Raw genomic sequence first — 26,676 nt, 5'->3', positions numbered from 1 at the left:
GCGGTGCGACCGCAGGGCTTCGCTTACTCAGTGTATTCGGCGTCCTTCACGAGCTGCACATCTCACCAACAGTACGCGTCACTGCATATTGTTCACTTATGTTTGGATATCGGTTTTAGCGAAAGGCCTGCTCATGATTTTGCTGACTTTGAGACGCTTTCTGGACGTGGGACTGCGGGGCTTGGTATTGTCCCTTAATGACACTTAATGAAAACTCAGTTTACGAACCTCCACTCCGCGCGCGCAATATCACTTCTGTCTCTGTGCAGCATGCTCTTGCTGCGCTGATCCCTCAGCAAACGGTTCTTCGCACACGCATCCACAGACTGGTAATGTTGACCCGTGGCGAACTGCCAAAAATGCAGCTGTAGCGGAGGTCTGCAGTTTGAGGTGACCTCATCGCTCGGGTCGCCCATTGGCAGAGGTCTGGACCGACGCGGAATCGGAGCGGCCGTGACTGACGTAACGTCGCGAGGAGAGGGCCGCGCCGCCGCGCCGGCTCCCGTGGTCAGCTGAAAGACGGCCTTGCTGGCCCCGCGGGGCTGACGGGGCCGGCCGGGCCTCGCTGTTTCGACACCGAACGGTTACACGGCGATCTAGCACGCTTGGTCGTCGTGGCCGATGGGAATGTCTTCCGTGTCTGGAAACAGGGCAGGTTACTTGTCTGGACACGGATGTTCTCATGGGCTGCGAGAGAGTCGATTTGTTTCCATGGAAGCGATATGTTGTTTGCTGCTCTATGCCATGGTGTAGCGTAAAAAGAGCGACCTCCTTCCTTGGAGAACACTCGAAAGCATCTTGGTTTTGTCTACGAAGCCTGTAGACTTCCTACACTTGTCAGCGTACTTCGGTCGAGTGGCGGACGCGATTAATCAATAGCTGTCGACGATTTCAATGACTAATAGCCGCCAAAAGCTACACACTACCAAAGTCCCCAGAAAGTCGGCACCCCTAGCGCGCCTGCACTCCCCGTGAGCAGAGAGCGCGGCGCGATGCGAGACTCGTCTCCCTTTCCCCCGAGCACGGCCGCCCGGGCCGCGGCCGGACGCTCACCTCTGTTGCCGGTGTAGGCGTGCTTCCGTAGCCGGTCGTACAGTTCGTCGGGCTTGGGCTGGCCCGTGTACAGACTGGCGCTGGCCGGCGGCAGCGTGCCGCCCTTACTCGGCGACGGGCCGTCTGCGCGCAGGCGTCGGCGGTCACGGCACGCCACGGCACGTCTCATCGCGTGCCTGCTGACGCTCGATGACGTCATGTAATCCGCTTAGCGAACACCTCGTGGCGACGGACAGTCATGAATTTATAATACTGTGCCCAGAGATCCGTCAGACGCTTGGCTTTGGCTGAACAGACATGCGCGCAGTCGGCGTGACAATAAACTACCAAGCGCGTCACGAGTGCCGCTGTCTCCCGCACCTCGGACGAAGGCCTCGTTGTAGTAGTTGGGCATCTCCCAGGCCTCGTCCTCTTCGTCGTAGTAGTGCGCATAGTTGGAGTGGTGCGACGGCGCGATGCTCTCAGCGTACGGGGTTGGCGCACCGTAGTAGAAATTCACCTGATGTAGTGCAGGCGGTGTCAGCGCGCTCACAAGCGGTGCGTTGCCCGATGCTAACGCCCAAATACCATTTCAGAGATCATTTGGAACGTTCCCGGCTGGGGGATTGTCTCACCAACACAGTGCTTAGTTGTGGGAGAGTTGGACAACATTCCGTTAAGTGAGTAATCGGCGCGCGTCGCTGCCGTAACGTCCCAGCCTTTCACGTCGATTGTCAAATGAGTTGTCGCAGCGAGCGATGCCGAGCACCATCGGAGCTTGCGCGCCGGAGTGCCAACCCCGGTGGGGCGTCCCTGGACACATACCTGCGACGCAGCGTCCGGCGGCAGCGTCATGGCTTTCTGCCCCGGCTCCTGCTGCTTCTTCCTCTTGTTGGCCCTAGCGCAGATCATCCACACGAAGAGCACGCAGATGATGGCCACCAGCACGAAGCCGGCCACGCCGCCGGCGATGTAGGCGAACTTGGACTTCTCTGCACACCGCTCCCCTGGTGACGTCAGGCGAGGTCAACCAGTGTCCGTTTTTGTCACGCCCAAGGTCAGTTGGGGTCAGCCAAGGTCGAGTGAGGTCAGTCTTAACCAGGCAGGGACAGTCACGATCAGGCGCTGTCTGCGAAAGTACGACTGGCTCGGCCGAGGAGCTCAGGATCTGACGGGCGATGTGATGGGTGGGTTTATCCGCGGCGCACCACCGGCAAGGGCTGGTCAACGCCGCCGGGCCGTGGAGCGCTGCAGCTAAATGACCGCGGGATGTAAATGTTACATTAACCCATCACAATCCGAACAAGGAACACTTCGCTGTCCTGATTTGACCTGCCCGACATTCTGACCTGACCCGACGTCCTGACCTGACCCGGCGTCCTGACCGGACCCGACGTCCTGAGCTGACCCGACATTCTTGCCTGACCCGGCGTCCTGCGCTGCCCCTGTACGCTGACCTGACCCGATGGCGGCCGGCCCCGTCGCCGCCGTGGCGCTCACCGGTGAATGAGCCGGTGCACGCGCAGGATGGCAGTCCGGTACGCTCGTCCTTGCTGCACGTGCCCGCGTTGTCGCAGAAGCCATGGCAGCGGTCCGTGCAGTTGAAGCCGTCGCCGCTGAAGCCAAGCTTGCACTCGCAGCGGAACGCGTTGGTGACGGCGTCCATCAGACAGATGGCCTGCGCGTCGCACTGCGTCGCCTCGCCGGCGCCGTCGCACGGGTTGATGCACAGCTCGGCCGAGCTGGCGCCGACCTGGGGGCACGCCCGGGTCAGGTCTGCCTGCCGCTGTTTTTCGGCAGCCGATCGAAGCGGCTTGAGGTCACACGCAGAGGTCGCCGAGTTACGCCGGGTGCATTGGGCGTGATGACGCGGGCGGCCGAGACAAAAGATGCGTGTGCATCCGATGACCAGTTTTATTGAGCTGAATGACCTAGATTTTACATGACGCCACACAGGTTCCATGCAGTCTGGCTCGTTTTGCTCATTTGCTGGAAGCCTGGCGTTGATTCTTTTCGACTGACGTACCTGGATTATTGAAGATAACGATTCTATTCGGCATAGCGAAGCTTCCGAACCGGACGGCTGAATCATTCGTGAACGTCGCTACAGCTGGCGCTAGTTGACCTTCAACGGGAGTGTCCCGGCCAGGCAAGGAACACTCGTTGCCACTAATCCTCAAGGGTAGCCTGAGTCTGAGTCAACAGCTGGCCGGGGCAAGTCACGAGTTTTACATCAGTCCGTCACAATGCCAGCAGATCTCAGACGTGTGCCGTTGGTGGCGCGCCAAGCATTCCGAGCCCTCCAGCCGGTGACGGTGCCCTGACCCCGACCGATCTGACCTTTTCGGTGGTGGTGTCCGTGGGGCAGTCGAGACACTCCGTCTGCAGGGACTCGGGCTGGTAGGTCGCCAGTGGGCAGCTCTCGCACCGGTTCCCCTCCGTTGTGTTGAGGAACGTGCCTGGACGGGTGCAGCGCGTTACCAACGAGATGAGATCGCGCGCCACTCGGCGCGACAAATTCCACCCCGATCAGGCTTAAGGCGGGCGTGCTTGGATTGTTTTCTCCTCTGGCGTTTTGATCGTAAGAATATCGAGCGCTGTCCAATTGGTTTTTTGTGATAGAACTCACCGCTGGATGCCCAGCGCCACGGTTAGGTGAACTGATGTCGGCCTTTCCGCTCAAACACGAGACTGTACGGTGCTGCTGTCCGTGCCCCAGCATGAAGGCACCTGCCTCCTCACGGTAGAACGCAAAGTTTGTCTGAAAACAAGCGCACACCCGATACGGCCCCACATCACCCCCCACGTCAGCCTAAATATCTCGTCGTCTCGTGGCTGGCGGGGCGACGCACCTGGCTGGCAGACGGGTAGCGAGCAGTCATCGGAGATCGTCGAGCCCGTTGTCGCGGTCGTGGTGCCCTCGGGGCACAGCGAGCACGTCTGCTGCGCGTCGGCCGCGCGGTACGTGCCACGTGGACACGGCTGGCACGTGTTGTCCAGGGCCAGCTGTTGGCCGCTTTCGCAGGCCGCCGTGCAGTCCTGCGGAGTGGGCGACTCCTTTGTTTGTTTGTTTCTCAGGGCGATAATGCTGCTGCCATGAGTCATGGCTCATGTGGGAAGTCACGACACTGGGGGGCCTAACGTTACCAGGCAGTTCCTTAATCTGCCAGCGGCATCGCCATGTCAGCATGTTTTTCTGTGGTCGTAATGCTTTGATGGACGGTCGAAATTATGCCATATCTTGTTCAGATACCCTATTTGGCAGCACGAATAACCTACTAAGTGGCAGTAACACCCCCTACGTCGTCGCAATACCCCACGACGCTGTCACAACACCCCACACTGTGGTCATAATACACCACTCTGACCGTAATACCCCACCCCGTGGGTGCAATAGCCAGTTCAGACTGCCCCTGCCGCGAAGTCTTGTGCTCGGGACGGGCCCGGCCCGGCGGCGCCGGTCTCACCTTGGAGGAGGTGCTTTTGGCGCTGCGTGTGGTCAGGCCCGGCTCACAGGCGTTGCAGGAGAACTGGCCGGCTCGGCTCTGGTAGCGCCCCACGCCGCACGGCTTGCACATCTGCAGCCGCGTGTCGAAGTGGTGTCCGGGCGAGCAGCGCTCTGAGTGGAACAGGTCAGGTCAGGTCAGGTCATAACAGGTCAGGTTAGGTCAAGTTCGAGCCGGGCGAGCACTGCTCTGGGGGAGAGGGCAGGTCCGGTCAGGCCAAACGCGAGCTCGGCGAGCGCCGCCCTGGGCGAGGAGAAGCTCAGATTAGGTGACACGCGGACCGTACGAGCGCCGCTCTGAGGGAAACAAGTCAGGTCAGGTCACAGGCGGGCTATGTGAGCACCACGCTGGGGGCAGGTCACTTCAGGTTAGGTCAGTGAGGGTTCGGGAGTACAACGCTCTGGGAAGGCAGGCCAGGTCAGGGCAACAGCGGCCGGACCAGCGATCTTGGGAGCCTGGTCAGGGCAGCTCCAGAGGGTGTATAGCGCTCTGAAGAGACAGATGGCGGTCGGGAATAACCCTGGAGAGACTAATGGTCAGTTGACTTGTCTCCATACTGGCGTCTGCGTTTACGTGCGCCTCCCGCAGAAAGTGCCATCGGAGGTTTTCGGAAAGCGTCCCAAGCGAACACCTGTATGAGTCCTTGTTTGAAGGCGGCGCCGCGCGAGCTCCCGGATCGGGCGTGGCGGCCGTGAACTGCCACGGATGCCGGCTGGCACCCCTCTCCTCCCCCTCCCCCTCCCCACCGCCCACCTCCCTCTCCCCGCTGCTGTCTCACGGCTGTGAAATGTTTGCACCTGTCCGATCCGCGGCCATCACCTGTCGGTTCGCGCGAGGCGTGCGGGCTTCCCAGGCACCGGCAGCGCCGCCCCAGCCGCAGCTTCATGGCACTGGGGCCGAGTATCGGTTCCGGGTGGCTGATTCCCAGCATCGTTCAGAGCACCCGCAGCGCCGCCCCAGCCGCAGCTTCATGGCACGGGGGCCGAGTATCGGTTCCTGGTGGCTGATTCTCAGCATCGTTCAGAGCAAGGATAGCTCGGTAATGGGTTGATACAAGGTCGTTAGGTAAACCCGCAAAGAATATTGTCTTGCACCTCGCATATTGTTGTTGATCTCAGCCTCATTTTAGCGAGACCATCTGCATCAGAAGGTTCGCAAATGCATCAGCCTTACTGATGTAAGCTGCCAGCAGGCGCCCGTGTTCTGCCCCGCAAGTAACGGAAGCCAGACGAACGCAGTTTTGACGCGACAAGTATGGAATCGACAGCCCTCTGATCGTTAACCTCCCTGCTGCCCACCGCCATTCTGCCACTCATATATATATATATATATATATATATATATATATATATATATATATATATCCACCGCATAAACACTGAGGTAGCATTGTGCCCGATCCCTGCCACCAAGAACGGAACGCCACGCCCACCCTTTGTCGGGACACTCTACGTCCGGACACTGGACTTCCGGACACTCGACGTGCGGACACTCGACGTGCGGACACTCGACGTTCGGACACTCGACGTCCGGACGCTCGACGTTCGGACACTCGACGTACGGACACTTGACGTCCGGACACTCGACGTCTGGACACAGGACGTCCGGACACAGCACCGCAGTGTCGGACGCACGGCCGTCACTCACCCTTGCACAGGTCGGCGGTCTGCGAGCCGCGCATGGCCGTGGTGGACTGGCGGCCAGCGATCGGCGGACACGGCGTGCAGCTCGACTGGCCCTGGCCGCTCTGGTACGTGCCGATGGCGCACTTGCGGCACGTGCCGGACTCGACGTCGAAGTACGTGCCGGCCGCGCACGCGACTGGGGAGCAGCGGCGCACGGGTCATGCTGTTTGAGTCGGTGGTGACGCTGTCATGGGCCATGTCAGGTCAGGGCAGGCGTTTAACAGGCTCGGGTCAGGACGGATCAGGACAGAGGTGGCGTGTTATGGTTATGGACACTTTGGGAGTTATTCTTTCTTCATCCGCCGCTTCACCCTGGATCCTCGCGACGTCCGGTCCCACCGGAGCAAGCCGCACGCATCCGCTGTGAGCTTAAGACTCGAGTAAGGGCTGGTGAAGCAAGGAAAGGTAAGGCGAGGGTTGGGCTCAGGCGGTCCCTGGCGGGAGTCCCGTCCTAGCGCTCGCACATACCCCGAAGAGGGGCCCTGTGCGGGGTAAGTCTCGGTAGCAGGGGAATCCCAGATACATATTGTTTTGCTCCCCACACTCCTCTCTCTTTCATCCTATAACCCTGCAATGTTTATTGGCCAGCCGAAAGGGTTTGATCTCAACCAAATCCCCAAAATTAACTTCGCGTCAACGGTGAGACAATCTGGGTCATGTCGGGTCAGGGATGACATGGCCGGATGCTCAGTCAGGTCAGATCGGAATGTGAGCAGACACAAGTCGCAAACAGGGGCGAAGCCGACGAACAAGAGATGGGCACGGTGCATGCAACTCACAGCGGCACGTGATAATACGGCGCAGTGATACACGCGAACGTTACGTAAGAAAGCAGCGAGCCATGGTCCATGAACTTCTGGTGAAGTAATGGCCGAGCCAAACTGGAGTTATTTCGATAATGGCCGAGCCAAGCTGGGGCTATCTCGATAATGGCAGAGTGAGTGGTGAGCAAATGGCCTGAAATAGTGAAGAGCCTCAAACAGTTTCCCGGAAAACGTGAGCGCTGTCTGTGTCGGATACTTTCACCCCGCCGGCGATCCAAGGGAGCCGTACCCCAAATTCGTCATGCGGGTGTCTCGGGCGCCACGCGCCATCCGTCTCGCCGCCCGCGCCCGGCGCCGCATCAGCGGCGCGCGCGCGAGAGAAAGCGAGAGTGACTTACCGCACCAGCGATCAACCAGGACCTTGCCCTCCTCGCACACATACTCCGAGTCGAGTTGCAGCGAGGACGGGTCCGTCTCGACGTTCGGCAGCTGCGACTGGACGTCGAACTCGCCCTGCCGACGTGCGGGGCAGTCAGGGCCGGAGGACAGGGAGTGAGCACTGCAGAGGTCGGCGAGCGCGCTGCCTCGTGACATGAGATTTCGACGCGCTGCAGGTAATATGGAGGAGTTCGAGGTGTCGTAGTGGAAAGACAATCACGAAATGTGGGGTGACTTCAGTTGAGCTGAGCGATTTGGGGTTAGGCTTGCGGTGGAAGTCAAACCGCCACGAATGGCCAGCGTCAGCGACATCTATCTCAGACATAGGCTGTCACCTGTAAGGCTCAGTCATATCTAATACACCTTCAAAACGCACATAGAAATCCTTGCAATGGCTGGTGCGCAGCTATCAGATACTTCGCATCGCTGCCATCAGAGAATACCCAATGCACGGCGTGTTTGAATCGCAAACTAGGATGAGCGGTTGGCGCTCACATACGCCATCGACAGTCATTCGCGTCAGCCCCGCCTCCATAAGTGAACGCTCACATGTTCGAGTATGATGTCCTTGATCAGCTTCTGCACGTCGGTAGCCTGTTTCGTGTCCTCGTTGGTGACAGGGCCGCTGCAACAGACCCGATCGGTCAGATTGGTGGCGGGTCGGGCCTCCGCCGCCTGGACGGGATGTGGGCGGTGCGGAGATCGCCAGCCAGCGTGCACGGCGCCCGCGCTTCCTGGAAAGACGGGGGCCGCGAACTGGCTCCGATCGGGCCGGCGGGTCATCGCCGTAGGAGCTTTCCGACGGAGAGGGCTGAGCTTCTTTTCGCACGTGCTCGGTGGCGCTTGTGGTGCGGTCCATGGCAACAGGGCGGACGCCGGCTGGACGTTGTCGTTATTTGGTGGAGGCACCACGCATCACTTGGCATTACCTGGCTTATGCACCAGGCTGGCACCGGCTGTTCAGCTTTGCTTGCTTAGAGAGACAAAACGCGACAAAGGACGAAAATATCCTTCGCCCTGGCACCAAGGCCTGAATGAGTCAACTTCCAAATGCGGTCACGCTGCATCAATTTCTTTCTCTTGGGCATATTCGTACATGCACGGCCCGTGATTCAAGAAGACGTTCCTCCAAAAATGGGTTAATGTACAGAGTAGGACGGCATGCTACATCCTGACAGGTGAACGGCGCGGGGCTAGTCGGTCATAGCGGAACAAAACCGTGAGCTCAATACGGACGCAGGGATGACGAAAGCGGCACACGACTGGTCACATACAACAAGTAAAGAAGATCCGTGAACACGGGGTGCGTGCCAGTGATCGACAAAAAGAGTGCTGGTCAGCAGGCGAGGGATGAAGTCAGCGAATCGCGACGACTGAAGCGGAGGCGGAGCTCAGGGCGGAACGGTTTTCTGGCAGCTGGCACAGTCTGGCGTCGCCTGTCAGCTGCGCACGCCGAAGCGTTGGCTGCATTGTTGGCGTGTGGACCAGTGCCGGGACCGTCCCCCGGACGCCCTCCGAGGACACCGCCGACTCAGGCGGGCCGACAGCGCTCCTGGTCAGGTCCAGACCGAGCAGATATCCCGCTACGGACGAGTGGAGACACCGACATTCCCTGCGCGGATGAGAGGTCATCTCTGAGCTTACGAGCCACTCCTGTCCAAATAGTTTGGTCGTGTTTAGGAGGAAAGGGCTTGGACGTGATCCACCTCGTGATCACGCCAGCCGAGATCAGGCCCAACCCATCGCAAGCAGCCCACCCGCTAGGCTCGGGCTTCACCAGCGCCCGGGCGCCGAGCCCTAGTGCTGGAGAGCCGCCCGCGCGCCGCCGGAGAGCCTGAGCCCGGTTCCCTGGCGGTGAGCCCCGGCGGTGGAGAGCGGCCGCCAGCACCGCCGCCGCGCGCCGCCGGAGAGCCTGAGCCCGGCTTCCCGGCGGCGGCGAGCGGCGGCCGCCGTGCCAGTCACCGCCGCGCCCGACCGCTGTAATCCCGGCTGATCCGGCGGCCGGACCGGCCGGGCCGGCCAGGGATGCGCGGTTCTGCGGCCGGGGCCGAGGCGTCGCCGCGGCCGGGCGCGCGTCCGCCCGCGGCAGGCGGCGGCGAAGGGCGCACTGCTCCACGCTGAGGGGCTTCCAGTGTGATGGGGAGTGGTTCTGTAGCACCGGGCGACGACTGTTGCCGGGGTGCGGTGCCTGTAACCGATGTCGTGTCTGTCATCGCGCGTCTGTCTGGCCGAGGCAACGGTGGGGCGTCCAACCGGACCCTTTGACCAAGGTCGTGGCTGTGGGACCCGGACGACGGTTTGATCCACGACATGGGCATATCTCAAACCAAGACCCTCTGCTTGTGTGACCCAGATGAAGATATGAACAGCTTTATGGCCTTGTCTATGACTGAAACACCGCCCGTGGGACACGGTCCGCGGTCCGGAAAACTGCATGGCCGTGCTTGTGACCGCAGCACCTTGTGCTTGAGGCCAAGACGATGGTCCGGGCACCCGCCGCCAGACCATGACCGTACTGGCCGCTGCGGTCTGGCTCGCCGGCCCCTGAGAGCACACTGGCTGCGGACCGGAAGTCGGCTGTATCCGGCGGCAAAGCTTCATTGCCGCCGTGCCCCCCCCCCCCCCCCCATCCCCGCCTCCATTCGGGCCAGCTGGGTCCAGTCCGGTGCCGAGATCTCCGCCAAAACCGGCTGCAGCCAGTCCGCGTGTCGTTCGGTAGCGGCTGACGAGTTCGATGGAATTGATTTATGTTCTTTGCTTATGTTTTTTGTTGGTTTTTGTTTCCGTCGGTTCAGGTGATCATGCAAGGGTGAGCACGGGAGTGGCGTGGTAAAGGAACCCTTTGCACTGTCACGAAGAGAGCTTACTGCAAAGCCACGAAAGACGAAAAATCGCGTCTGGGCAGGCCGCGAGTCGTCTGAGCTGGACAGACTACAACACACCTTAGTGATGTGGACGTGCTGACAGATAAGTGTACATCTGAGTATGTTGCGCGTTTTTAAAAATAAAGGCGTCCATTTGCGGATGAGCGTGTGACGCGACATGTCGGGTTCCATTCAATCCAGCAACACGGTTTTTTGTCATCACATAGCAGGAATGAGCTATTTCCGGAACAGGATTTGTTAGATTTTATTTGCCACGCTCAAGACCCCTTGCTGAACTAGTCATACCCGTGTTTGCAGCTTGCATAATCGGAATTCTGCCCGATCATCCCACACTATGCTCATCAAAGAGCGGACTCTTCGCGTATGGATTAACAAATATTACAAATGATGAGGCCAAGCCAGCAAAGATGCAAGTTTTCTTCGCAGTTAGGTGGAGTAAGCTGCCCAATGCTCGCCTTCGTGCTTCGTCGAAAAGTGTCGTCTGTTTGACGTGAGCTACCCAATTTACCCCTCCCCTTCCACCTGGTCCATGAATGACTAAATACAAAAATGTGGTAGTGTGGAATCATCACCTCATTGGGCACTAGTAAGTACGTGGTGATAAGCGCATCTGGCGATGCCAGTATTACACTAAGACGTAAAACCCAGAAATCTTCTAAACGACTCGGATTTCCCTAAGTGCCTGTTGAAACGTACGTGGACATTTAAATCATTTATCGTTTGGACGATCAAGTAACTGGATGGATAGTATCAAGGTGCCCTTGCAAAACCCACACACGTATGCCACTAAACGGGGCCTGCACGATTGCCATGCTGAGTGCAATTCAAGGTTACCCAACGGATCAAGCTTTCTAGTTTTGCGCAGTGTCACGTGACTCAAACGCTAGTCGGACCTCGCGGACGACTCTCGCCCGGCACGTTACAGTGCCGATGCTGGCACGCCGCAACAGCACCGGGCTGCAACTGGGGCACAAGACCTGTGCCAGGCTGGGCTTTTGCTTTCAAAGGCCGAAAGCCACATTTTACACAACCAGAACCGTGCCCAAAGCACGGCAAGTTTTGCAAACCGGAGAGAAATCGGTCACCACGCCCGTAATTTTCACGGCGCCGATCGGAACCGCCGGGCCGCGGTGGCCGCCGCGGACCGGGAAAGACCGTCCACAGCGCCGTCTCGCAGGACGGCCGGTTCCGCGCACCAGCGCCGTCGGCTTCCGTTCTCGGGACGCACAGACGAGCTGCGCGGCACCGGTCGGCGCGGTGTGCGGCTCTGCACTGTCCCCGCCCCGCTGGAGCCAGCGGCCGGTGCGTGGGCGTGATAGCCCGGTCGTTGCGTCCCGGCAGTGGCCCCGGGCCGCCGGGCACGACCCGCGAAGAAACGCGCGGGGCAGTTCTGTTCTGGTGGATCGTTTGCGGTTGGCCGCAACTCACCACGCGTTCTTTTGGAACTGGATTCATTGGCAGAGTACGAGCTCCTAAGGGTACATATCGGTTCTATTTTTAGTCTCATACGCCACCAATCACTGCTGTATACATAATTGCGCGTGGATAAGTTACACTCCAGATTGCCGCGAATGACAGTCATTAGACGCATCGTGTACGGGATGGGACGTACCAAATGAGTCACTGACCCATGGCCGGACAGCCCAAGGGCGGAAACACACCTAATCTCACGTTCAAACCTTTGCAGGGCATCAATTGACTGCGATTTTTTCTCGGGCACAGAAGATGGCTGGGGTCTGAGACCAGGTTCTTTCGGGCATAATTACGTTACCTTTGCGCGGGGAAGCTGATTTCCACCTGATAGCCACCATCAGGTTTGGTTGTTTGACGCCTGCTCCGGATCCGGTCCTGGCTTTCGCTCGCGTACTCGTCTGCAATACACGAACATTACGTCACGTCACAAAGCTCCACGTGCAGCTTCTTACAAACGTGTCTGACTTATACAGTAGACGACACGAGATCGATCAGAGTTCCGTGACCGAAAGGATTAAACAGCACGCCCGGCAGTGAAATGCCTCGGGGTTATCACTGCTTCTAAGCGACCCTTTCACGGCGGGAGACGACCTCACACTCTCTGACCGGCTTATACAGAGAACACGCGAGTCGTTTCTCATGACAGCCGCCGGACCCAGCGGACGGCGGGCTGGTCCTGTTGTCACTGCATGCCGTCAAGCGCGAAGAGGAAAAATGTTTTAACACGCGCCTGGGTAGCCGGTTGAATACGCTTCGCTCGGATGGAGTGTTAATGTGACCCGGGATCTCAAAAACTAAGATGGTGAGAGACACCAAATTTATAGGCGGATTGATCTGTACGTAAACTCACTTGTGTCAAAGTTTGGAGTTCCTAGGTCAAGGCCTTGAGGTCAAATGAGGCCAAACAAGATGAAACCTCAGATTGGTATCTCAATGCCCCCGGGCCTCCGCGAAGCTAGGTACCTGTTCTAATAAAAAAGTAAATGAGTTTTGTGACATTGTTGACATTTATAAGGTCAAGGTGACCAAATATCTACAACACTGTTCCTATTTTATCGTTCGAATAGGCTCGGTAATTGCGCTAGGCAGCATGTTCCTAAGAATGCTGACCTAGGTCACTTAAGGTCAGTGACCCACTGTAACCCACTGTCCATGAAACATGTCTGTTGCGGTCCCTGTCACCAATGAATTGGAAATGGACACCAGAAACTAGCCCATAAAATCAAGCTCTCGAGTAAAAAGCGGGCTAGTTTTGACCTCGCTCTGACCTTCAAACATGGCCTTAGGTCAATGAAATTGATAACAATTTTAATTTAATTGGTTTATTGGCTAAGAAATCATTTCAGATATCAATCCACAACGTGAGCGCGTAGCAATGATGGCTGTATGTCCCAGGGATGAAGCACTTTTTAAATGGTTGAACACAACACTGGCCAGTGACGCCCTGCCTTTTAGACGCGCTGATCCTTGCCGGTTTTTGCACCATGAGCTACGGTTCGACGCCAAGCTCCCGACCCACGAACCACGGCTGTGAGTGCAATGCAGCTCGGAGGACACTGCAGACTTGGCAGCCGAGACTGGACATCCGACTTATGCGTGCATTCGCAGCGATTATCTCGAATCTAGCTGCAAACGCGTCAGGTTTTGCAAGTACGTCGAACCGGCATTCAATGAATAAAGTCTTGCAAATGCATGAATAGCTCCAAAGCGTCCCATCGGCTGGCGCCCATGTGCGGGCTGGTGCGTGCAGAATGTACCGATCATATCAGCAGCGAAACGTCATTAAGTTTTGAGGGGCTTGAGAACGCTCTCTTAAAATACGGCGCTGCCTTTGGAGGGTCTTTCGTGGCGCTTTTGGTGATATGAATCCTCATTGCATTCAAACAAATGTTGGGAAGGATTTAATACTTCCAAAGCGATACGAGTGCTCCATCCAGAGACTGACTGGCATTGGTTGCCAACAGAAAAGCCGCGCTACCTTCATGAGCCTACCGTTTCGAAGGCTGGTGAGCTGACAGAAAAAACATGCATCCCAGCTAAAGACACATATGCAAGTTTTGTCACCCATGAATCACAATGTGTGGAACATCCCACGACACGCATAATCACTGGAGACTTCACTGCAAGTGATTGCAATCGTGGAGTTTAATCTCACACGCGGTCACGTGCAGTCGTGTGCTGATTGGCCGAGCCTATCACGAATAATCAATTCAGGTTTGATGTACGCTTTTTACGAACTTGCCTCGGTTGATAATACCCACATCTGGCTCTAGCTATACCTCTAATCTTTTCCGAGCAATGCCTGGCATTTCCGTCGGCCGGTCGCGAAGCGTGTGCTATCGCAGGTCAAAGGTCGCGCCCCGGGCGTCTGCCCCGGTCCGCCGTGCCGGTCGGGTGTCAAGCGACGGTCGTTACCGACTCCACAAACAGCCCCTTCGACTCAATCCAGGCAGGACTATCCGCGGTGTCCCGCTTCATTGGGGTGACTCCCTGCTGTCGACCGCGCCGTATGCAGCGTCTGCGCATTCCTTTCGGTGTTCTTCGAGTTACACGTGGTGTTCATAGCCTGTGCGGTGACTGCGTCAGGCTGCTCGACTAAGCTAAGCTAAGTTGAGCCGGCGGTAAAGACAGACAGACAGGCAAATAATCGGTGGGTACCGCGCGGTACAGCACGCCTCGTTCGGTGATAGACAGTGTGTCAGGGTGGGTATCGCGCGGTACAGCACGCCTCGTTCGGTGCGAGGCAGTGTGTCAGTGTGGGTACCGCGCGGTGCAGCACGCCTCGTTCGGTGCGAGACAGTGTGTCAGTGTGGGTACCGCGCGGCGCAGCACGCCTCGTTCGGTGCGAGACAGTGTGTCAGGGTGGGTACCGCGCGGTGCAGCACGCCTCGTTCGGTGCGAGACAATGTGTCAGTGTGGGTACCGCGCGGTACAGCACGCCTCGTTCGATGATAGACAGTGTGTCAGTGTGGGTACCGCGCGGTACAGCACGCCTCGTTCGATGATAGACAGTGTGTCAGGGTGGGTACCGCGCGGTGCAGCACGCCTCGTCCGGTGCGAGACAGTGTGTCAAGGTGGGTACCGCGCGGTGCAGCACGCCTCGTTCGGTGCGAGACAGTGTGTCAGGGTGGGTACCGCGCGGTGCAGCACGCCTCGTTCGGTGCGAGACAGTGTGCCAGGGTGGGTACCGCGCGGTGCAGCACGCTTCGTTCGGTGCGAGACAGTGTGTCAGTGTGGATACCGCGCGGTGCAGCACGCCTCGTTCGGTGCGAGACAGTGTGTCAGGGTGGGAACCGCGCGGTGCAGAACGCCTCGTTCGGTGCGAGACAGTGTGCCAGGGTGGGTACCGCGCGGTGCAGCACGCCTCGTTCGGTGCGAGACAGTGTGTCAGTGTGGATACCGCGCGGTGCAGCACGCCTCGTTCGGTGCGAGACAGTGTGTCAGGGTGGGTACAGTGAGGTACAGCACGCCTCGTTCGGTGCGAGACAGTGTGTCAGGGTGGGCACCGCGCGGTGCAGCACGCCTCGTTCAGTGATTGACAGTACGTCGGGGCGGGTGACCGGCATACTGGTGTCAATATCTTGGTCGCAAAATACCAGGACGGCTCAGCCGCTGCTCGAGCATGAGAAGCGCTCTCCGTAGGCTTGGAATGAGGCCGGGTGATTTTTTAACGATCACAAACCTGTATGACATTGAGAGCCCGGACTTAATCAATAAAATAATTTGTTGGATCATGATAATAGTTCAGAGACCGTGTCCTGCTCGTTTTACGTGGAGCAACACCGAGATAGCTGATTCATTCCAGGAATGCATGGCGTGACATGAGAAACGAAACTTATTCATAGGGACAGATTTGCGCTTTAAATGACACTGCACCTCAGAGCATTAGCGTGCCGACTGATCCACACCTTAAGGTGTGTTCTGTCGGGCCGCGAAAATGCACATATGCAGGAAATAGAATAAGGAACTATGCACAACGTTAATTAAGCCTGGGGGTTTAATTTCCAAATGAAAAATAAGATTGATGAAAACGGCATGAATATAAATATATTTATTTAGAGGTTGAGCGCAAGACAATCCCCTTCGCGTGCATGATCTAATTTTCGACATGAGCGCAGAGTCCCACAGTTAACAAAATACGCAGATATCAAAGGTCACAGCATGGCTTATGACATTATATATATATATATATATATATATATATATATATATATAAGAACTGAAGTTCTTCTCAATGCTTTTGCCATCAGTTCTCATCCTGTTCGTCACATCCATGCTTTCGACAGACCTCGACCTGCTTTTCAGCCATCGCCGCCTAATGATGCAGGCGTCTCCATACAAAATCAGAGTGAATGGTACCAATTCAGTGGACCGCAGTGAGGACTAGCAGAAGAAAAGGAACGCATTAAGAGAGCACACCTCCTGACTGGAGCAACTAAAATTCCCGTTAGGTGAAGGGCGAAGGCTGAAGCGCCGGCTCGAATACTCGGCCCAGACGCCGTTGTCCCTGTCGTCTTGCCACAGATAGCAGGGCTATTGTGACACGCCAACCGCTGCATTTCACATTTGTCAGCCTAAGCGTTGACATCATAATGCGGCTCAGCCAACGCATCACCGAGGCCAACGGGGATCAGCACCGAAGTCGAAAGGTTTTCGTCTTCAGTAAGGCCGCAGGCCTCGACCTTCCTATTGGAGACTGCATGAGTAACGGAGCTCGAGCACCAGAGACTGCGGTTCACCACAGCGGTCTACCACCACCACCGACGGCGCGCCGTTGGCGTTGGGCCGCGGCGGCGGCCCGGTCCGTGCACGCATGCGCGGCCGCCGCCAGTCGCGGTGAAAGTTGATCCGGGCTAATACAGCGGCGTCCTGCAGGCAAGGACATTAGCAGTCGCCAGTAATGGACCCGGTCCAGCGCCCTGTGCGTTGGGCACATGACGGACGGCGCAGCGGCGCTCGTCCGACGGCTTCTGACATAGCCCGACGGATTACTCGGTCCGCGCTGTTGTCGTGGCCTTCGTGCGCCAGCTCTCGTGGGAGCTCCGAAGCGGCAGCCGACGCTTTTTGCTCGTTTGGTAGCTGGGTTGTGCTTGTTAGATGCGAACAATGCTGCGAAACGGCTCTGCGAGAACAATGCAAGCGTTTGCGCGGTGGTCATACGCAACACCAATCTGTCTTACGACCGGCTTCGAGTCACGTGGCATTCGGACTCCCACTGGTCCGTGATTGCTCGGAGCACAGCGCCGCCGGGTGCGCCAGGCTGGACACCGCCGTCCCGCGGTGCGTCACGCTCCGCGTCGACTCCTCACCTGCTCCGCCGCCGACCGGGCCGGCGGGGGCGGGTCAGAGCGTGGTGGCGCCGCTGACTCACCCCGAGTACAGCTCGGCCGGCGGCCAGCGGACAGAACTGGTCCGGCGGCGCCCGGCGGCCGTGACGGGCGGTGAGGAGTGGGAGCTGAATCTCCGGGGATGTGCTCGTCCGAGTCGGCCGCAAAGCGGGCAGAAGAGTGTGTGAGATGCTGCTGTGAGGGTGTGAGGGAGGGTATATATATATATATATATATATATATATATATATATATATATATATATATATATATGTACATATATTTTACATATATTACATATATTTTATTATTTATTATTTTACATATTGCATATATTTAAGTTACATATTACATATATAATTTGATTTACACATAACACATATTTGCATATTATTTTACCTATATTTTACATATATTACACATATATTATATATCTTACGCTTTTTTATCCTTTTTAATCCTTTATGTAGCTTTGAATGTACCGTTATGTATTATCATTCATCCCTTTTTGTACTGGGCAAATGATACTTAACACATTTCAAGGAACAACTAGTTAAAATCACATCACTGTTATTAGCTACGGTGAAGTAGCCAAGGGGAAGCTTTCAGATCATACCCTAAACCTCTTATCTCTGCCCCTCACCCCATTCCCCTCCCCAAAGCCCATCCCGCCTCCAGCCCCACCCTGAAAGCGGCGGAAAGCTCTGGGGCCCAAAACCACAATACTTTTTGGCAGTCTAGAAATCCCGAATGGCTTCTGAACATGAGACCGTCCTCGTAAAATCAGAATACCATCATGAACCTTTAAGCTTAAAAGACCACGAGCCTAAGATATTTCCGAGAATTTAAACAACACCCTATAGTGGAGAACAGAGGCTCCTTTTTTCCCACTCGCCGATGACCTCGAAGTGGTCGTCACACAGCGGTGAGGCCATGCGCCCGACCCCCTTCAAGAGCAGCTGGCTGTAGCTGGCGGCACCGCCGCTGACAGGGCGCCAAGGCACGCTCGGTGCGCCGGGTTCGGCGGGTCCGCCAGATCGGCTGCCGACCAAGACGAACACTCCCCCGGAGCAGCATCTTGCACTCTTTTCTGCCCGCTTTGTGGCCGACTCAGACATATATATATATATATATATATATATATATATATATATATATATATATATTGTGTGTGTGTGTGTGTATATATATATATGCGTGCATATATGCGTGTGTGTGTGTGTGTGTTTATATGTATATCGACAAATGCAGCTAGAATATCACAGGTATGAACCAACAACCAATCTGTAGAATAACGTGGGCGATTTATTCAAAAGAACGCCAACATCATTTTCTGAGCATGCTTTATGCAGCAGCATGATGCAGCAACATTTACAATCCTCTTTGCTTACGCTACACAGAAGTGAAAGTAAAACCCGGCTGAGATTGTGGGATTCCTGGTCATTCTGACTGCAGTAAGATGCACTATTCTTGTAACCGCAGACATTTGCCGGTGCCTTGGTCGCCATATTTGTGCTTTCTCACCTGGATTAATTCAATGCAATTTGGCGCACGATGAATGACGCTACAGAAGGTGGTGCAAATCTGTCAGATTGCCACAACAAATACCAGTAATTATTGTGCTTCTCCACGCTAGTTTCATGTCTTGTGAAGAACACATGTTCATCGGGGGTAGAGTTTTTTAAAAATCTATTTGCCCTCCTAATCTCCTTAAGCTGTAAGTTGAACTCGCGGAAAAGAACGGGATGCTGGTCGATGGTTTTGCCCTTGCGGCACAAATGACGAAACATCAGCGACAGCCATGCGGACAGACGTAAAAAACCTTCAGCTAATGCACCACGGACAGTTGTCATCTGCAAACTTTTTTTAACTTCCACCTGCCGAGCTGTGCCTACATGACTTATACATTAATGCACCTTTAGCCAGATTACAGCCTCCATCGTCGTCTCAGAAAATTTTAGTCGCATTAAGGTAAGTATGCCGTTGTTACATTGTGTGAACTCAGGTGTCATTGAGCTTTTCTGTAGACCTTTGTCTGAATTAACAAAACATTATCATTAGTCCAAACGGATTCTTCGAAAAAATACAGACGCACTCCGAAGGTTTCTTCATTATAATCTCAGACAGATCTTGAACTTTCCTCCTAATTTTTTTAATGAAGAGGACCCCAATTTTGTTTAAGACGATATCTTGAACTCGGTTTTTGACTCTGGAAGATTCAGGTCCAGGATTTAATTCTCCGATCCCATTATTTATTTTTGAGGTTTTCAGACACGAACGTTAGAGGCTCACCTTTCTCATGTCTCAGGCTAAGCTTTTACTCCGTTTTGGGGATTTCGGTTTTGTGCAGGGTGCAGCCAGAGGGGAGAACTCCCTCCCCCCCCCCCTAAGACGGCATTTGTTGCTCTAGTACCTTATGCGGTTCTCTCCGTTATCTTATGACTGCTGACTCTGCCTCAGAGTATGAGCGTTGACCAAATTCCACACCACCCCCGCCCCCTTTTAGCAAATTTTGTTTACGTCCCGATCTTTTATCAGATCAAGGAGCAATAAAAGTTGTTTTAGACCGCTTTTGTCAGTTCTTTTTTCAGCTAAAAGCCTATCAACACATTTTGACTTTTATCCAGGGCAGCCTCCGACGCTATCTATATCCAGGGTAGTCTCCGACATTGGACATCTACCCAGGGCAGTCTCCGACGGTCGGCCGACCCATTTTCAACGCTAGCACTGAAACCTCACAAAACCACCACAGCAGCAAGAGAGAGTGTACATTGTTAAGCTTCCCCGGTCCGTCCAACACGGGCTAAATGCGGCAGCCAAACAATTGTTCTAACAAGGTCAAAGTTGTGTTTGCGATGAGATCGGCCAGGCAAGTGCAATGGTAGAGCGCAGAGGACATAATCCGAGATCCCCAAAAGACACCCGATGGCAAAGGTTTCTTTAACAGCGGTTTTAAATGGAGCCGAGAACCTATAGAATATTTTAGCAAAATCTAGAAATGAACCTAAATCTTAAAAGATCCTTTGAAAAAAAGAATCTTGGAGCCAAAAGGATCTGGCATCTTGCAATCCCGTACCTTATCCTAAGATTCGCGTCTGGAATCCATGATTTTGAGCGATGTTTGCATGCTTGTTTGCCTGCCGGGCGCCACGACCGGGGGGAGGGAGCGTCCGCCGTCGGTGGCCGGCGGCACCAAAGCACCCCGTTGGCGCCAAATTTTAATTCCGACAGCAATCCTGGGAACGGGGTCGAGCAAGCGGAGCCGGGCCGGAACGAGCGACTGTGGCATCGTGATCCGGTCAAAGATAGTTTGGCAGCCGCCAGTGGATGGCTATTATGACGTCAAGCGGGCCGTCTCAGGGGCCGGAATGGGCTTCCATCCACGGCCGTCACCGCGGTAACCGTGGTTAACTGTTGTTAACCACGAGCTAAATACGACGGTTAAACAGTTGTCTCGGAAGTGGATATGGGCTTGCTCGACCTAACACACCATATGTCGTATTTTAACAAGCTCGGTGTTTGCACTATGATATGTGCATCTTGCACTGATGCATAAATCTAATTACATACCAGGCCCGCGCCATACTGAAGCGCCGTAATTCATACGGTTGCATCAAACTGATTCCCACTAATTGGAATGAGTCTTGCGAAGTTGATTTAAGGTGGGCGAACCGACCTCAAAAAACCAGCAGTATGATACGCAATTAAGACCCTACGCCTCATGAGCGCCACCCACCGATAGTAGGACTACACTGCAAATAAAGAACGAGCGATCGGCCAGGATAAGTGTTAGTTGAGGCCACATGAATTGACGGTGCAGACATCATTAGCAAGTAGATTCGGGACTGCAGGGTGGTGCAGTCGCCCGAGGCGGCCTCCTTGACCCAGACGTAGCATTCCAGACCTCCCCCCCCCCCCCCTGAGCGGCTGACAGTCAGCTGTGTCGACATCGCGCGCTGCCCGCAGACCCGGTGCCGGGGGTCGACCGGACGCGGCCTGTGTACTGCCAGCCTCTGCCTGACCCTGGCTGTGCGCCCGGTGATTCAGAGGCAGATCCAGCGCCATGCCCGGGCGCCCACGCCGAATGCCGCGAGCATTGCTCGAAAACCGAGCCTGAAAGCGGAAAGGTCAGCTTTCTGCGGTCTTGAAAGGGGTGTCGGCCACTTAGATTAGGTGGCTAATTGAATTTGGTGGCTGATTGAGCTGGGTGACTGATTGTATTGGATTGGGTGGTCTGTTGGCGGCTTGAATTTGCCGTTGGGATGGATTTGCACCAAGCCCTCGCTTGTACTGCCAGCCTCTGCCTGACCCTGGCTGTGCGCCCGGTGATTCAGAGGCAGATCCAGCGCCATGCCCGGGCGCCCACACCGAATGCCGCGAGCATTGCTCGAAAACCGAGCCTGAAAGCGGAAAGGTCAGCTTTCTGCGGTCTTGAAAGGGATGTCGGCCACTTAGATTAGGTGGCTAATTGAATTTGGTGGCTGATTGAGCTGGGTGACTGATTGTATTGGATTGGGTGGTCCGTTGGCGGCTTGAATTTGCCGTTGGGATGGATTTGCACCACGCCCTCGCTGACGCATTGCGTCCCGCATCCCGTGGAAGTTATACGTACGAAGACGACGGAAGAGGCTTTCAAGGTTAAACTTTGCAATGCTCAAGCCACCCGCCACCAGTGGGGCTGCAATCAAAACCACCTGATGCCCATACCTAAGATGTTAGTCTACCCTTTTCCCGTTCGCTTCCATTTTTCAGCGCTTTTCTTTAAGTTTTGGAAAGGTTTCCATCAAGTTTCCACCCAAACTTGCGTTGATGACTGCAAAATGAGTGCAAATAAGGTAAATGTGGCTTCAAAAGGAGCCAAAAGTGTCACAGTGTGAAGACTTCCTTGAAGTCTTTATCCCATATTTTGCAAACGCCTCAACCATTCTATACCCATAAGTTCTCAAAATCTGTATCGAACGCAACTAATGGATGCCTATTGGTTCACCCAGCACCTGAAGCCTTTTAGACGACCGTGCTTGAGCCCCCACTCTCCGGGTCTCAGCGGAGGGGGCTGTCTGCAGTCCGCAGTCCCCCCGACCCTCAGGCGTCCGCCTGGCGGGACGCGGGGACCAGCCCGTACCCAGACCTGACAAAAAACCGTGTTTAACGGTGTGCAGCGGGCGCTCAGCGCGCGCGCCCCTGCCTGTTGTTTCACAATGGGCTCAGGTGTCCGACCGGTTTGGAGAGCGGCTCAACACGCTCGCCCGGCTCGTTCACGAGACACGCGCCTCTGTCCAGGCAGGGATCGGGGGGGGGGGGGGGGTGGCGGGTGGAGGTGGGGTGTGGGGGTGGGAGCTCATACAGTTGGCGGCATTCCGCTAGCTCCTAAAACGGGAGGGCAGGTTTGGAAAGCTGCACTGCGTCGGAAACACGCACCTGGCTTACGTTTGAAACAACGCTGACTTGTACCGACTTTTACTCAGGGAACGGGGACGGCTGCATTGCCGTTGCAGGTGCATGGCTACAGGTCAGCTCGCCTGCTGACGGCAAAATCCGGAATTATAATCGCATGGGCAGCAAGGCCACGCATTATCAAATATTGAAATCAGCACAGCCCGTCCATGACCTGTCTCGATTGTCCTCTGTCGTCGCATGACTTGCCGTGAGTGACATCATGCCTCCGTCTTCTAGACCGGACTCACGATCCACCGGCCACCCACGGCTCCCCAACAGTCACGCCATGACTCCATCACCCAGAGCGGGTGGACGATACACCGACCACGACTCGGCGCTAACCGCCGGCATGACTCACAGTGGCCGCCCGCTGCTGCGGTGACATGACTCAGCCCGGCAACGCTCGGCGGGCGCGTCGGCGCGTTCCGGCGCCGGTGACAGGACGGGCCGACTCCACCTGCGATAGCTCGCTCTGCGGTGGACGAGCCGCCTTCGTCCCGGGAGAGCCGTCCGATCGAAGGCATGGAGGTCAGCGGGGGAGTTGGCAGCCTGCCAGCGGCCCCGCCGCCAGCTGTTGCAGACGCCGCTGGCCTTGGGGCCGTGCGCCGGGTCGGCCGGCGGCCGGCGCGGCCCCGCCTGCGAGGGGTCCACCGGGTGGCCGCCGCCGCCGCCGCCGCCGGTCGTTGGGCCCCAAGCGGGGTGCGCCTCACATGCGGTGTGGCGACCGCGGTGATGGGCAGCGATGGCGTTTTTTTCTGTGTTTGGGAAGTAAAAATGGGTCGGGGTTCGGAACTCAGAACACGGCGTGCACAATCACGCAGCGTTTGCCGCCCGGCCACGCCCTTCTGGCGCACACGTGCTGCGTGGAAGGCGTGGTGGGGGCGATCGGCGGGCCAGACAGTGCCCAGACTGGCCTTGGATTTCAGTGTGTGGGGGACGCAGCCTGCGGGCATTGTCAGTCAAGTTATAGACCGGGCCGTGAGGTCCCGAAGAGGCAAAACTCTGCCCAGAAGCCTGTCCAAAAGGCGTCCAACGCGTCAATCTGCCGGAAGGGCTGAAGCCACCACCGCCATAATGAAGCCGCTGTGATGTGCTGGCTTCATGTGTACTGATCCAAAGTGTATCACTCTCAGACACGTCTGGGAGTAGGCTTATTGCGAGGAGCCCATTACGCTCCAACCGACAGGTTTGCTTCTTTTCCGGGATTAGTTTGTAAACACAATGAGGAGTAGCGATTACGCTTTCCGTCTGTTCCCAGCCACGCAAGACGGCGGGCCAGCTCAACTAGAGGCCGCATAGTGCACTGTCAATAACTCCCAGGAAAGAGGATACGATTCTGCATAGCTGCAGGATGTTTCTTGACATGCCTTCAGTGAGCTATGCATGGCCCGCGTCTATTTGTGTATATGCTTTCCCGCCACCATGTTTTTGTCCGACGTGTTGGAATGTGGTTACGCTTGTTCACATATTTTTCGTGACTTCGTACTCACCCTAAAACGTGCTTCTGTCTACGTGGCATCGTGGCGCTTTGTTACGTGGTTAACGTGAGTTCGGGCCTGATCGTCATACGTCCACGCTGCGGTGGCAGGACACCGAGATGAAATGAGAACGGAAAAACGGCTACAGAATGCGCTGTCCGTGCGTGCTTCCCTGAGTGCGACTGCGAATGATGACCGTTGATCCAGTTTTCCACGCCGGTAAAGTTTCGGCGGAGCATCCCTTTTTTCCAGCAAACTACGCCGGAAAGCGGTAAAAGTAGTTACTGCAGGCATTTTACGATGGAACTACAGGGAAATCCGTTATTTGCCTTATAGACGTGCAGGGAGCAATATCACTTGCTTGTCTGTTTTGCGTTATAGCTGTTTTTGCTGCCTCACATGCGAATTTCAGTTATAGACGTGCTACAGCATGGCAAAAACGCACCAACTACATGGAAGTAATTTCATAACTGCCATGCACCTCTTGTATAACCCGTGATCCTTGTGTGTACTTGCGTCCGTGGCGTGACCAGCACAGATGCATGGGGACCGACCGCAGCCCGGCGACGCCTGACTAGCACTGTCCCTGGTACCAGTCGCCAACGTGCTTCATGCACGCCTACATTTCTAGCATTGTCAATGTCCTGACAATGGCATCGGGAGCCCATCACAAGCTATAGTTCCCAACCACCGCCACCTCTCGCGAGATTTCGCAAACGAGAGCTGTTCGGCAAGTGAAAAGCGGCTTTGCGAAAGAGTTCCGCGCGACATTTTCACTCGCACTCCATTTCGAGATTTTATGTGGCGCGAAATAACGCATTAGACTGGTAACGCTGTATTTCGATTTCATTCTCCGCTGCCTTTTCCAGCATTTAGTTTCGTCACCTTTTCTCAAGCCCGTTTGTCCGTAGCTTTATCATGTGATACGCACTTCCCTCCGTTTGAACGGTACGTGCAGGGGAACAAAGCCGCGAATAAAATGTGGCATTTGTAGCTGCACAAAGAACAGAGTTTCATGACTATTAAACTGGTCGCTTGATGTCAAGATCCTGGGTAAAGTCTGATGGCAGTGGCGTTTTGAACCACAAGAAAGCTGGCTGTCGGCCAAGCATGCGCCACCCAACAAAAGCTGGCATATTTCAGGGCATGCCTATATTTGGTTCGACTCGGTTTCTACAAACTCATTGCGAAACGTGTTCAGTTTCGTAGCATGAACTGTCTCAGCCTAACCCATGTCACAGCGACGCAGCATATATACGTGAGACGGAATCGCATCAGCGTCGTGACCGACTGCACGCGTCCGTCCCCAGACACGGTGTCGGCGTCGCCCCGGGCCGAGCCCGCGGACCGAGTCGCATCAGCGTTGTGACCGACTGCACCTGTCCGTCCCCATACACGGTGTCGGCGTCGCTCCGGGTCAAGCCCGCGGACCGAGTCGCATCAGCGTCGTGACCGACTGCACCTGTCCGTCCCCATACACGGTGTCGGCGTCGCTCCGGGCCGAGCCCGCGGACCGAGTCCTTGACGCCAGCACGCCAACCGCTCGTGAGTGGACCGCAAGACGTGATCTCGATCACGCTGCGCAGGTGGAGGCTGCAGTCCACCCCGTCATGATTTCCACTCTCGGTTTTCGCCGCCTCGCCACGGCCGGCAACTTTGCGTCGAAGAGCGCGAGTTCCGCGGCCGAGTCGAGCCTGGGGTCGGGTCTCGCCCCGCGCGAGGTTGTACGTCCACCGCCTCCGCCGGCCCTCCTGTGCTGGTTTTAGCCTGGCTGCTGGCCCTTTCGAGCGACGGTGAGCACTCTTGTCGATCTTGAGTGGCTCCGTTTTGTCATTCTCCCAACCTCCACTGTCCACCGGGGTTGTGGTTCCCCACTGTGGATCCCCACCCACTCAGGTGTGGGGGATCCAGGCACCCTACTTTTAGGGGAAAACGGGTCAAATGCGGGAGAACCTCATTTTCAGAGTATTTGCGTGGCAGGTCTAGACATTTCTTTCCCTCTTCGTCCACTAACTTATCTTGACCTGAGCTGTCCTCGCCGGCCTGCCTGTTCTGACCTACGCCGGCTAGCAGGACTGAGTTGCCAGCCGTTCCCGTGCGCTCATCTGCGTACTCTGCTGCGCTCCGTACGCTCACCTGTGTACCGCGCTGCGCTCCGTGCGCTCGCCCGTGTACTGCGCCGCGCTCCGCGCGCTCACCTGTGTACCGCGCTGCGCTCCGTGTGCTCACCTGTGTGCTGCGCTGCGCTCCGTGCGCTCATCTGTGTGCTGCGCTGCGCTCCGTGTGCTCACCTGTGTGCTGCGCTGCGCTCCGTGCCAGCGGGTGCAGCAGCAGGACGAGTGTGAGCAGGCCGGCCGGTCCCGCCATGGCCGCCGCCCTTCCCACCAGCCACACACGCGCGCGGGCACTCCCTCTTGAGCCCAGCGGCACACTGGCGGCGTGCGGGCGGCCTGCAGGCGCGCCGCCCCGGCTGCCGACCAGCCCGGCCGGCCCGGCCGGCAGCCGGCCGGCCGCACAGGGTCACATGCAGGCCGGCCGCACGACATCGGCTGCAGGCTAGCCGCACAGTTCAGCCTCAGACTGTCTTCACAGATCCGGCTGCAGACTGGCCCTATAGTCCAGCGTCAAGCTGTGTGCGCGTCCCACCGACAG

At 56.4% G+C, this 26,676-nt stretch overlaps 1 protein-coding gene across 1 annotated transcript; it reads right to left on the bottom strand.

Moving 5' to 3' along the window:
* Positions 1 to 18: 18 nt before the first annotated feature.
* On the bottom strand, positions 19 to 26,442 carry LOC119094348 (sushi, von Willebrand factor type A, EGF and pentraxin domain-containing protein 1). The gene is made up of 13 exons (XM_037217415.1): positions 26,316 to 26,442; positions 12,082 to 12,181; positions 7,975 to 8,050; positions 7,386 to 7,500; positions 6,186 to 6,359; positions 4,500 to 4,651; positions 3,885 to 4,071; positions 3,373 to 3,491; positions 2,533 to 2,785; positions 1,858 to 2,039; positions 1,414 to 1,552; positions 1,054 to 1,176; positions 19 to 640 (listed from the first exon to the last, which is right to left on the bottom strand). Exons 1-13 carry the CDS (start codon positions 26,389 to 26,391, stop codon positions 597 to 599), a joined length of 1,740 nt encoding a protein of 579 aa, XP_037073310.1. The 5' UTR covers positions 26,392 to 26,442; the 3' UTR covers positions 19 to 596.
* Between the last annotated feature and the right edge of the window lie 234 nt (positions 26,443 to 26,676).

This window comes from Pollicipes pollicipes, unplaced genomic scaffold (assembly GCF_011947565.3).
Source record: "Pollicipes pollicipes isolate AB1234 unplaced genomic scaffold, Ppol_2.1 Scaffold_4002;HRSCAF=4701_pilon_pilon_pilon, whole genome shotgun sequence".
Lineage (NCBI taxonomy): Eukaryota > Metazoa > Arthropoda > Thecostraca > Pollicipedomorpha > Pollicipedidae > Pollicipes > Pollicipes pollicipes.
Note: the sequence above shows the minus strand (reverse complement) of the source record. Positions and strands in the feature narration are given on the sequence as shown.

Excerpts from the sequence above, each read along its gene's own strand:
- LOC119094348 (XM_037217415.1), bottom strand. The coding sequence starts at position 26,391 with ATGGCGGGACCGGCCGGCCTGCTCACACTCGTCCTGCTGCTGCACCCG. Across the intron at positions 4,652-6,185 it reads GACCGCCGACCTGTGCAAGG|AGCGCTGCTCGCCCGGACAC; the intron begins GTGAGTGACGGC and ends TGTTCCACTCAG. Across the intron at positions 2,786-3,372 it reads CGGACACCACCACCGAAAAG|GTCGGCGCCAGCTCGGCCGA; the intron begins GTCAGATCGGTC and ends GCGTGCCCCCAG.